The sequence below is a fragment of the Delphinapterus leucas genome, chromosome X, assembly GCF_059928025.1.
Source record: "Delphinapterus leucas isolate spDelLeu-1000000601 "Yukka" chromosome X, BTC_Dleu_Yukka2, whole genome shotgun sequence".
In the NCBI taxonomy this organism is placed as follows: domain Eukaryota; kingdom Metazoa; phylum Chordata; class Mammalia; order Artiodactyla; family Monodontidae; genus Delphinapterus; species Delphinapterus leucas.
In genome coordinates this window covers 20873715-20885921 of record NC_143150.1, presented here as the reverse complement: position 1 = coordinate 20885921, position 12207 = coordinate 20873715, and the positions used below count along the sequence as shown (strand labels likewise).

At 40.5% G+C, this 12207-nt stretch overlaps 1 protein-coding gene across 2 annotated transcripts in view; it reads left to right on the top strand.

Annotated features, from left to right (window-relative positions):
* The window catches only part of SLC25A14 (solute carrier family 25 member 14), a 36853-nt gene extending 25589 nt beyond the window's left edge, over positions 1–11264 (top strand). For both annotated transcript variants that reach the window (XM_022563922.2, XM_022563921.2), the window contains exons 9-10: positions 9712–9792; positions 10792–11264. In XM_022563922.2, the coding sequence (XP_022419630.2) occupies positions 9712–9792; positions 10792–10833 (123 nt within the window). In that variant the 3' untranslated portion in view covers positions 10834–11264. The remainder of the gene's footprint in view (positions 1–9711; positions 9793–10791) is intronic.
* Positions 11265–12207: the final 943 nt, after the last annotated feature.

Genomic DNA, 12207 nt, shown 5'->3' with positions numbered 1-12207 from the left:
TGTTACATTTTATTGTATAGTTGACCCTTGAGCAACATGAGTTTGAACTGCATGGGTCCATTTATTTTTTTTTATTTTTATTTTTTTGCGGTATGCGGGCCTCTCCCGTTGCGGAGCACAGGCTCCGGATGCGCAGGCTCAGCGGCCATGGCTCACGGGCCCAGCCGCTCCGCGGCATGTGGGATCCTCCCGGACCGGGGCACAAACCCGTGTCCCCTGCATCGGCAGGTGGACTCTCAACCACTGCGCCACCAGGGAAGCCCTGCATGGGTCCATTTATATGCAGATTTTTTTCAAGAGTAAATACTTTGGTACTGCACAACCTGTGGTTGGTTGACTCTGTGGATGTAGGGGGCTGAAAATAAGTTATATGAGGACTTTTAACTGCATGGAGGGTCGGTGCCCCTAAACACCTGCATTGTTCAAGAGTCAATTGTAATTGCTTTTAATGGCTGTCTGCCCAGTAGACTCTAAGCTCCGTGAAGGCAGGGCCATATGCATCTTGTTTATCACTTTATCCACAGCAAATTATTTGTTGAATAAATGTATAATTTCATGAAGTAGCCTCTTGTCTCTGTGTATCTACAGAAGTTCTTGCTTGTTTTCACTCAACTGCCTCAAGCCAAAAAGTGTGCATCCCAGTTCTAATGTTTGGAAGACGTTAGTCCCTGTTTTGGAGCTCTACAGGGATTCATATGGCTCATGAGAGTGTTAGAGGCTGTGTGTGTATGTGTGTGTGTAAAAGTTTGTGTGTTCATTTACTCCACAAATATTTATTCAGATATTTAGTGGAGACTTTACTGTGCCAGACAGTGTTACGTGGTGGGATAGGATGGTGAAGAAGACCAACATGGTTCCTGCTTTTCTGGACATTACATTCTAGTTGAGGGAGACAGACAATAAACACACAGATAATAAACAGTGTAATTTCATTATTCCAAATCTTTTTTTGGTCACGCTGTGCAGCATGCGGAATCTTAGTTCCCCAACCAGGGATAAAATCCGTGCCCCCTACATTGGGAGTGTGGAGTCGTAACCACTGGACCACCAGGGAAGTCCAGTAAACAGTATAACTTCAGATGGAAGTAAATACTATGAAGAAACTAACACAGCATAATGAGATAGTGACTTGGTGATAGTGGTGGGGAACTACTTCAGCTAGGATGGCCAGGGAAAGGCTGTGAGGAGGTGACATTTGAGCAGGGGTCTGAATGATGAGAAGAAGGTGGCCAGAAGAAGATCTGAGAGAAAAGCATTTCAGAAAGAGGGAGTGGGTACAAAGGCCCTGAGTTGGGAATGAGTTGGACATGTTCAAGGGTTAAAAACAAGGCTGGTATGGCTGCATGTGATCAATGAAGGAAAAAGTAGTAGGAAATGACACTGGAGAGAGAGACAGGGGCTAAATCATGTAGGTCATTAAAGAAAATTTGCAGTTAGAATGAAATCCACCAGGAAATCACCAGGAAAGTGACTATCCGATTTATAATTTTAAAAGATTGCTTTGGGGTTTCCCTGGTGGCGCAGTGGTTGAGAGTCCGCCTGCCGATGCAGGAGACACGGGTTCGTGCCCAGGTCCGGGAAGATCCCACATGCCGCGGAGCGGCTGGGCCCATGAGCCATGGCCGCTGAGCCTGCGCGTCTGGAGCCTGTGCTCCGCAATGGGAGAGGCCGCAACAGTAAGAGGCCCGCGTACCACAAAAAAAAAAAAAACAAAAAAAAAACCAAGATTGCTTTGGCTTCTCGGTGGAGATTGTAGACCAGTTCCAGGTGAGAGGTGATGGGGTTGGGTTGTATCTCTCAGGTGCCTTATCTTAGCAGTCTATGATTCTAGGTTATCTGTATCCAGGATTTATTTTGGTTGATTTTCACAATTTTCCAACATCAATTTTGGTCTGAGACCTATAGCATTTGCTGATGATCCATTGGGGCAAGCATATTACCACTATGTTTCCATAAATAGTGCCCTTATTATGTTACTATTTGCTTTAAAAATGATTAATAAGGATAATCATATTGAGTGTTCTTAATCTATAGCTTGGGGTAAGGGATATTTAGAAGTCTGGATTCTCATATTGTTGCCTTATCCAAATATATTCATTTTTTAGTATAGTGGTGGGTTTCACTTCACCAGTGGGAAGGCAAAATAACAATTTTTTCAATATAGAATACAATGCCTAACACACAGCAGTTACTTAATAGATAGTTATGCATTAAACAGGAACTGTTTCTGTTGGTGGAATTCAATACACATCATCAATTTATGACCTTTGGTATGCATTATTTGTCATTTAATTCTTTTGTTTTTGAAATTTATTTTTTTATACAGCAGGTTCTTATTAATCATCAATTTTATACACATCAGTGTATACATGTCAATCCCAATCGCCCAATTCATCACACCACCCCCACCACCCCCCGCCGCTTTCCCCGCTTGGTGTCCATACATTTGTTCTCTACATCTGTGTCTCAATTTCTGCCCTGCAAACCGGTTCATCTGTACCATTTCTCTAGATTCCACATATATGCGTTAATATATGATATTTGTTTTTCTCTTTCTGACTTACTTGACTCTGTATGACCGTCTCTAGATCCATCCACGTCTCTACAAATGACCCAATTTCGTTCCTTTTTATGGCTGAGTAATATTCCATTTTATATATGTACCACATCTTCTTTATCCATTCATCTGTTGATGGGCGTTTAGGTTGCTTCTATGACCTGGCTATTGTAAATAGTGCTGCAGTGAACACTGGGGTGCATGTATCTTTTTGAATTATGGTTTTCTCTGTGTATATGCCCAGGAGTGGGATTGCTGGGTCATATGGTAGTTCTAGTTTTAGATTTTAAAGGAACCACCATACTGTTTTCCATAGTGGCTGTATCAATTTACATTCCCACCAACAGTGCATGGGGGTTTCCTTTTTTTTTGTTTGCGGTATGCGGGCCTCTCACTGTTGTGGCCTCTCCTGTTGCAGAGCACAGGCTCCGGACGCGAAGGCTCAGCGGCCATGGCTCACGGGCCCAGCCACTCCGTGGCATGTGGGATCTTCCTGGACCGGGGCACGAACCCGTGTCCCCTGCATTGGCAGGCGGACTCTCAACCACTGTGCCACCAGGGAAGCCCGGGGGTTTCCTTTTGTCCACACCCTCTCCAGCATTTGTTGTTGGTAGATTTTCTGATGATGCCCATTCTAAATGGTGTGAGGTGATACCTCATTGTAGTTTTGATTTGCATTTCTCTAATAATTAGTGATGTTAGCAGCTTTTCATGTGCTTCTTGGAGATCTGTATGTCTTCTTTGGAGAAATGTCTGTTTAGGTCTTCTGCCCATTTTTGGATTGGGTTGTTTGTTGTTTTAATATTGAGCTGCATGAGCTGTTTATATATTTTGGAGATTAAGGCTTTGTCCGTTGATTTGTTTGCAAATATTTTCTCCCATTCTGAGGGTTGTCTTTTCATCTTATTTGTAGTTTCCTTTGCTGTGCAAAAGCTTTGAAGTTTCATTAGGTCCCATTTGTTTATTTTTGTTTTTATTTCCATTACTCTAGGAGGTGGATCAAAACCGATCTTGCTGTGATTTATGTCAAAGAGTGTTCTTCCTATGTTTTCCTCTAAGAGTTTTATAGTGTCCGGTCTTATGTTTAGCTCTTTAATCCATTTTGAGTTTATTTTTGTGTATGGTGTTAGGGAGTGTTCTAATTTCCTTCTTTTGCATATAGCTGTCCAGTTTTCCCAGCACCACTTATTGAAGAAACTGTCTTTTCTCCACTGTATATCCTTGCGTCCTTTGTCATAGATTAGTTGACCGTAGGTGCATGGGTTTATCTCTGGGGTTTCTATCCTGTTCCATTGATCTGTCTTTCTGTTTTTGTGCTAGTACCATATTGTCTTGATTACTCTAGCTTTGTAGTATAGTCTGAAGTCAGGGAGTCTGATTCCTCCAGCTCCATGTTTTTCCCTCAAGACTGCTTTGGCTATTCAGGGTCTTTTGTGTCTCCATACAAGTTTTAAGATTTTTTGTTGTAGTTCTGTAAAAAATGCCATTGGTAATTTGATAGGGATTGCATTGAATCTGTAGATTGCTTTGGGTAGTATAGTCATTTTCACAATATTGATACTTCCAATCCAAGAACATGGTATATCTCTCCATCTGTTGGTATCATCTTTAATTTCTTTCACCAGTGTCTTATAGTTTTCTGCATACAGGTTTTTGTCTCCTTAGGTAGGTTTATTCCTAGGTATTTTATAATTTTTGTTGCAGTGGTAAATGGGAATGTTTCCTTAATTTCTCTTTCAGATTTTTCATTAGTGCATAGGAATGCAAGAGATTTCTGTGCATTCATTTTGTATCCTGCAACTTTACCAGATTCATTGATTAGCTCTAGTAGTTTTCTAGTGGCATCTTTAGGAGTCTGTATGTATAGTATCATGTCATCTGCAAGCAGTGACAGTTTTACTTCTTCTTTTCCAATCTGTATTCCTTTTATTTTTTCTTCTCTGATTGCCGTGGCTAGGACGTCCAAAACTGTGTTGAATAATAGTGGCGAGAGTGTACATCCCTGTCTTGTTCCTCATCTTAGAGGAAATGCTTTCAGTTTTTCACCATTGAGAATGATCTTTGCTGTGGGTTTGTCATATATGACCTTTATTACATTGAGGTAGTTTCCCTCTATGCCTACTTTCTGGAGAGTTTTTATCAAAAATGGGTGTTGAATTTTGTCAGAAGCTTTTTCTGCATCTATTGAGATGAACATATGGTTTTTATTTTTCAGTTTGTTAATATGGTGTATCACATTGATTGATTTACATATATTGAAGAATCCTTGCATCCCTGGGATAAATCCCACTTGATCATGGTGTATGATCCTTTTAATGTGCTGTGGATTCTGTTTGCTAGTATTTTGTTGAGGATATTTGCATCTGTATTCATGAGTGATATTGGCCTGTAACTTTCTTTTTTTTTGTAGCATTTTTGTCTAGTTTTGGTATCGGGGTGATGGTGGCCTCATAGGATGAGTTTGGGAGTGTTCCTGCAATTTTTTGGAAGAGTTTGAGAAGGATGGGTGTTAGCTCTTCTCTAAATGTTTGATAGAATTCGCCTGTGAAGCCATCGGGTCCTGGACTTTTCTTTGTTGGTTGATTTTCAATCACAGTTTCAATTTCATTACTTGTGATTGGTCTGTTCATATTTTCTGTTTCTTCCTGGTTCAGTCTTGGAAGGTGATATCTTTCTAAGAATTTGTCCATTTCTTCCAGGTTGTCCATTTTACTGGCATAGAGTTGCTTGTAGTAGTCTCTTATGATGCTTTGTATTTCTGCGGTGTCTGTTGTAACTTCTCCTTTTTCATTTCTAATTCTACTGATTTGAGTCCTCTCCCTTTTTCTTGATGAGTCTGGCTAAAGGTTTATCAATTTTGTTTAGCATCTCAAATAACCAGCTTTTAGTTTTATTGATCTTTACTATTGTTTCCTTCATTTCTTTTTAATTTACTTCTGGTCTGATCTTTATGATTTCTTTCCTTCTGCTAACTTAAGGGGTTTTTTGTTCTTCTGTCTCTAATTGCTTTAGGTGTAAGCTTAGGTTGTTTATTTGAGATTTTTCTTGTTTCCTGAGGTAGGATTGTATTGCTATAAACTTCCCTGTTAGAACTGCTTTTGCTGCATCCTGTAAGTTTTGGGTCATCGTGTTATCCTTGTCATTTGTTTCTAGGTATTTTTTAAATTTCCTCTTTGATTTCTTCAGTGATCTCTTGGTTATTTAGTAGCATATTGTTTAGCCTCCATGTGTTTGTGTTTTTTACATTTTTTTTCCCTGTAATTGATTTCTAATCTCATAGCTTTGTGGTCGGAAAAGATGCTTGATATGATTTCAGTTTTCTTAAATTTACCAAGGCTTGATTTGTGACCCAGGATGTGATCTATCCTTCAGAATGTTCCATGTGCAGTTGAGAAGAGAGTGTAATCTGCTGTTTTTGGGTGGAATGTCCTGTAAATATCAATTAAATTTATCTGGTCTGTTGTGTCATTTAAAGCTTGTGTTTCCTTATTAATTTTCTGTCTGGATGATCTGTCCATTAGTGTAAGTGAGGTGTTAAAGTCCCCCACTATGATTGTGTTACTGTTGATTTCCTCTTTTATAGCTGTTAGCAGTTGCCTTGTGTATTGTGGTGCTCCTATGTTGGGTGCATAGATATTTATAATTGTTATATCTTCTTCTTGGATTGATCCCTTGATCATTATGTAGTGTCCTTCCTTGTCTCTTGTAACATTCTTTATTTTAAAGTCTATTTTATCTGATATGAGTATTGCTACTCCAGCTTTCTTTTGATTTCCATTTGCATGGAATATCTTTTTCCATCCCCTCAGTTTCAGTCTGTAATTGTCCCTAGGTCTGAAGTGGGTCTCTTGTAGACAGTATATATATGGGTCTTGTTTTTGTATCCATTCAGCTAGCCTGTGTCTTTAGGTTGGAGAACTTAATGCATTCACGTTTAAGGTAATTATCGATATGTATGTTCCTATTACCATTTTCTTAATTGTTATTGGTTTGTTTTTTTTTAACATCTTTATTGGAGTAAAATTGCTTTACAATGGTGTTAGTTTGCTTTGTAACAAAATGAATTAGCTATACATATACATATATCCCCGTATCTCCTCCCTCTTGCGTCTCCCTCCCACCCTCACTATCCCACCCCTCTAGGTGTTCACAAAGCACCGAGCTAATCTCCCTGTGCTATATGGGTTCTTTTTTGTAGTTCCTTTTCTTCTATTGTGTTTCCCACTTAGAGAAGTTCCTTTAGCTTTTGTTGTAGAGCTGGTTTGGTGATGCTGAATCTCTTAGCTTTTGCTTGTCTGTAAAGCCTTTGATTTCTCCATCAAATCTGAATGAGATCCTTGCCAGGTAGAGTAATCTTCATTATAGTTTATTCCCTTTCATCACTTTAAATATACCGTGCCACTCCCTTCTGGCTTGTAGAGCTTCTGCTGAGAAATCAGCTGTTAACCTTATGGGAGTTCCCTTGTATGTTATTTGTCATTTTTCCCTTGTTGCTTTCAATAAGTTTTGTTTGTCTTTAATTTTTGTCAATTTGATTATTATGTGTCTCGGCATGTTTCTCCTTGGGTTTACCCTGCCTGGGACTCTCTGCGCTTCCTGGACTTGAGTGGCTATTTCCTTTCCCATGTTAGGGAATTTTTTGACTATAATCTCTTCAAGTATTTTCTCGGATCCTTTCTCTCTCCCTTCTCCTTCTGGGACCCCTATAATGCAAATGTTGTTGTGTTTAATGTTGTCTCAGAGGTCTCTTAGGCTGTCTTCATTTCTTTTCATTCTTTTTCTTTATTCTGGTCCACAGCAGTGAATTCCACCATTTCTGTCTTCTAGGTCACTTATCCATTCTTCTGCCTCAGTTATTCTGCTATTGATTCCTTCTAGTGTATTTTTCATTTCAGTTATTGTATTGTTCATCTCTCTTTGTTTGTTCTTTAATTCTTCTAGGTGTTTGTTAAACATTTCTTGCATCTTCTCGATCTTTGCCTCCATTCTTTTTCCGAGGTCCTGGATCATCTTCACTATCATTATTCTGAATTCTTTTTCTGGAAGGTTGCCTATCTCCACTTCTTTTAGTTGTTTTTCTGGGGTTTTGTCTTATTCCTTCATCTGGTACAAAGTCCTCTGCCTTTTCATTTTGTCTATCTTTCTGTGAATGTGGTTTTCCTTCCACAGGCTGCAGAATTGTAGTTCTTCTTGCTTCTGCTGTCTTCCCTCTGGTGGATGAGGCTATCTAAGAGGCTTGTGCAGGCTTCCTGATGGGAAGGACTGGTGGTGGGTAGAGCTGGCTGTTCCTCTGGTGGGCAGAGCTCAGTAAAACTTTAATCCACTTGTCTACTGATGGGTGGGGCTGGGTTCCCTCCCTGTTGGTTGTTTGACCTGAGTCGACCCAGCACTGGAGCCTACCCGGCTCTTTGGTTGGGCTAATGGTGGACTCTGGGAGGGCTCACGCCAAGGAGTGCTTCCCAGAAGTTCTGCTGCCAGTGTCCTTGTCTCCATGGTGAGCCACAGCCACTCCCCGCCTCTGCAGGAGACCCTCCAACAGTAGCAGGTAGGTCTGGTTCAGTCTCCTATACGGTCACTGCTCCTTCCCCTGGACCCTGATGCACACACTACTTTGTGTGTGCCCTCCAAGAGTGGAGTCTCTATGATTCCCCCAGTCCTGTCGAATTCCTGCAATCAAATCCCGCTAGGCTTCAAAGTCTGATTCTCTAGGAATTCCTTCTCCCATTGCCGGATCCCCAGGTTGGGAACTGATGTGGGGCTCAGAACCTTCACTCCATTGGGTGGACTTATGTGATATAAGTGTTCTCCAGTTTGTGAGTTACCCACCCAGCAGTTATGGGATTTGATTTTATTGTGATTGCACCCCTCCTACCATCTCATTGCGGCTTCTCCTTTGTCTTTGGGGTATCTTTTTTAGTGAGTTCCAGTGTCTCCTGTCTATGATTGTTCAGCACTTAGTTGTGATTCTGGTGCTTTTGCAAGAGGGAGTGAGCGCATGTCCTTCTATTCTGCCATCTTGAGCCAATCTCTGTGTCATTTAATTCTAATAACCACTCAGTTGGTGTATGTAGGACCTACAGTGTATAAAACAGAAAACTTAAACTCAAAGCATTTTACACTATTCCTCATCTAATCCTCTGGTCATTCCCATGAGGTCATCCATGGCATTACATACACAGAATTTACAGTGATGAAACAGATTCAGAGAAGGACAGTGACTTGCCCAACTCCTCTTCCCCTACTCTGCTTTAGTTGTCTTATTAGTACTTATTATTTGTGAATATAATATATATCAATTTATGTATTCGTTTGTCAGCTCCACTAGAGTATGCACTCCATGAGGGCAGGGAATGTATGTTATCTGTGGCTGTGTAACAAATTACTCCAAAACTCAGTGCCTTAATACAACATGCATTTATTGTGTCACAGTTTCTGTGGGTTAGGAATTCAGAGGCAGCTTAGCTGAATGATTTCAGCTTAGGCTCTCTCATGAGGTAATAGTCCAGATGTCAGCTAGGGTTGAAATCATCTGAAGGCTTGACTGGGGCTGGGACGTCTGCTTCAAGGATCACTCATGTAGTTGTCAGCAGGAAGGCTTTGTTCCTCTCTGGCTATTGGCTGGAGGGCTTAGTCTCTCACCACATGGGCTTCTCTTCATGACATGGCAGCTGGCTTCCTCCAGAGTAAACGATCAAAGACAGAACAAGGCAAAACCTTATTATATACAAAACGTCTTTTATAGCATAGCATTGGCGGTGGCGTACGTTCACTACTGCCATACTCTATTGGTGACACAGACCAATCCTGATATGTTGTGGGAGGGACTACACAAGGGTGTGAATAACTGGAGTTGGCTTTCATCGGGGGCCATCTTGGAGGCTGGCTAACACAGACACTTTCTCTCGTTTACTATTATTACTATTATCCCAACATGGAGAAGAGTACTTTGCATATTGTAGGTCCTTAGTAAATATTTGTTGAATGAGTGGGTGGGTGGATTTAGAACACAAAATGTATGTCTTTAGAAAAAGGACCATTCATGGATCCTAAGTTGTTGGGGAGGGGCATGGAAGATGAGTACTAAAATAAAAATAATTGTCAGATGTAAAGTGTAAGGAGAATTCACTCATTTTTTTATTATATCTTTCCGTCAGATGTGGAAACATGAGGGCTTTTTTGCACTCTATAAAGGATTTTGGCCAAACTGGCTTCGACTTGGACCCTGGAACATCATTGTATCCTTTTGGAACATGAGAATGGAAGTACGTGCTTCAAGCTCCCAGGTAATTCTAGGCTATAGGAAGGAAAATTTGATTATTGAAGCCTTTAGGCAAGTGAGAATCTACTCAAGCATTCTAATGGTGACCACTGTGGGTGGAACTAAGTACAGAAATGGCTTTCAGTTGGAGTCTAATACAAACTAAAGGGATTAGAAAAGAAATGCCAAAGTTTCTTTTCCTCTTTAAAACAAACAACAACAACAAACACAGCCAAATCTGGAAGGGGCTAGGAAGTTTTGGGAAACCCTGCTAGGAGATGTCCACAGGAAGGTCCATGCTGTGGTAATCCATATTTCCTACCCCTAAGTGTATGACTAAAATAGCTGGGGAAATAATAAGACAGAAAACACTCATAGAGCAAAAGAATCCAGAGCGAAGCAGGGCTCTTTCCTCATGGATGACCCTCCTTCCTTTAGCTGTGTTTGAGTGCCTCCTATGGGAAGAGCCATGAGTTGGATAGTGTGTGTGGTGGTGTTTGTACAGTGGTGAGCACTTCAGGGTTGAAAAGTAATCCTTGCCCTTGTGGAGTCTATAGGTTAATGGAGATAGTATCTCCCTCCCTCCTTGGGATTCCTCTGATCGCCTAATGTCTGTAACAGTTACTCTAGCACTGAATTATATGTCGTTGATGTTCTTGGATATTTGTGTGTGTGTGTGTGTGTGTGTGTGTGTGTGTGTGTGTGTGTGTATGGCCTGTTTGCCCCTGAAGAATATAAATATGTTAGAATTTTAATATGTTTATATTGCTAAATGCCAGCAATCAAAATTGGCACATGGTGGGCACTCAACACATGCTTGATTTGCTAGATATTGTTTTAAAAAAGACTTTTAAGCAAATGCAACTTAGAATAGCACAGACTAAGTACCTCAATTTAAGAGAATGCAATGCACAATTTTAGAACCGGGTTTGACTTTCAGTATCATCCCAGTGATCTTCCATGACTTACTCTTCAGTTTTTTATTACATATGAGCAGCTCAAGAGGCTTCAAATCTAAGGACTGAATATATGTGAGTCAAGCCCTGCCAACCTTTCTACTCTTCTTTTCCCTTTTTCTGTGTTCTAATGTATTTTGACAAAGTTGTAAGTGTTTACTGAATCATTGGTCTCCCAAGGCCCTCCTGATGGAAGAACGATAGGATGGTTCAAAATTGCTCATGTGTTTGTGTTGCCATGTGAACTTTTCCCTGAGAGGGAGTATTAACACTGAGACTCTGGCCCCAGCTTGGTATCTTCTGTGAAGATGGATACTGATAGATGACACTCAAAATGACCTTCTCTTCAAATGTGGGTTAAATGTAGTTTGTTAGCCCCAGACTTGGGCTAGAGCAGAAGGCATAGGCCAGGGCAGTTACTGCTATTTATGTTACAGACCTCGGTTCTCATTAAAGTATTTATTGGCAGAATGACTTTGGCTTTGTCTTCATTTACTGTTTTCTCATTTGCCAAATCTTTATATTATATTCTCCAGAAAGCAATAAAGAGAAGGTGACTATGAAGTTGAGTCTGGACCCCCAAAGCACATTTATGGGAATGGACTAAGTACATTGTGCTTTCCCATTGCCATTCATTGTCATAAGGCCACTTGTAAACATCAGACAAGTGGTTCTATCCTAAAGAATGCATAAACAAACAAGGGGCTTATTTGGAAGTTTCCACAGATAAAATGCTTAAAGGCTTAAAAAGAGGCTTAAAATAGAACCCTGTGTGCAGGGTTCTAATTGTCTTACAGGCAAAAAGTTCTGGCTACTTTCTTGTACCAGAATAGTGCCTACCACATTGTAGGCACTCAAATATTTGTGAGATGAATACTTTAGTTCTCATCTTTATCCATTCATTCATTTGTTCAACAAACATTTATTGTTATCTATTATGTCTTAGATGCTGGGGATGTAAAAATAAATTAAAACATAGTCTCTGATTTCAAGGTCACATTATAGTAGGAGAAACAGACATGTAAGTAGGTACTAAGTACAGTACAGTAGGTACTAAGTACTGTCTGAGAGATGAACTAAGTGCTGCAGAAGCACAGAGGAGGAAACAGACAATTACCTAGGGGACTGGCCAAAGGCTTCATAGTGGAGGTGACAGTTGTGCTAAAAAGCAGATGTTACCAGGTAGATAAGGCAGGGAAGGACATTCCAGGCAGGGGAATGGGGGAAATTTCAGCATGGCTGAAATAAAGGGTTATGGTTTTCAAATACCACCTGAGGCAGAATCACCTGGAGATCTTGTGAAAATGTAGATTCTTGCACCCTGTCACCTGAGATCCTAACCTTATTTGGGGCAAAAGCATTTGCTTTTGTCATAGGCACTTGACGGAGGGTGATCCTTAGATTACACTTTGTGAAGCACTTGTAAAGAAATACGG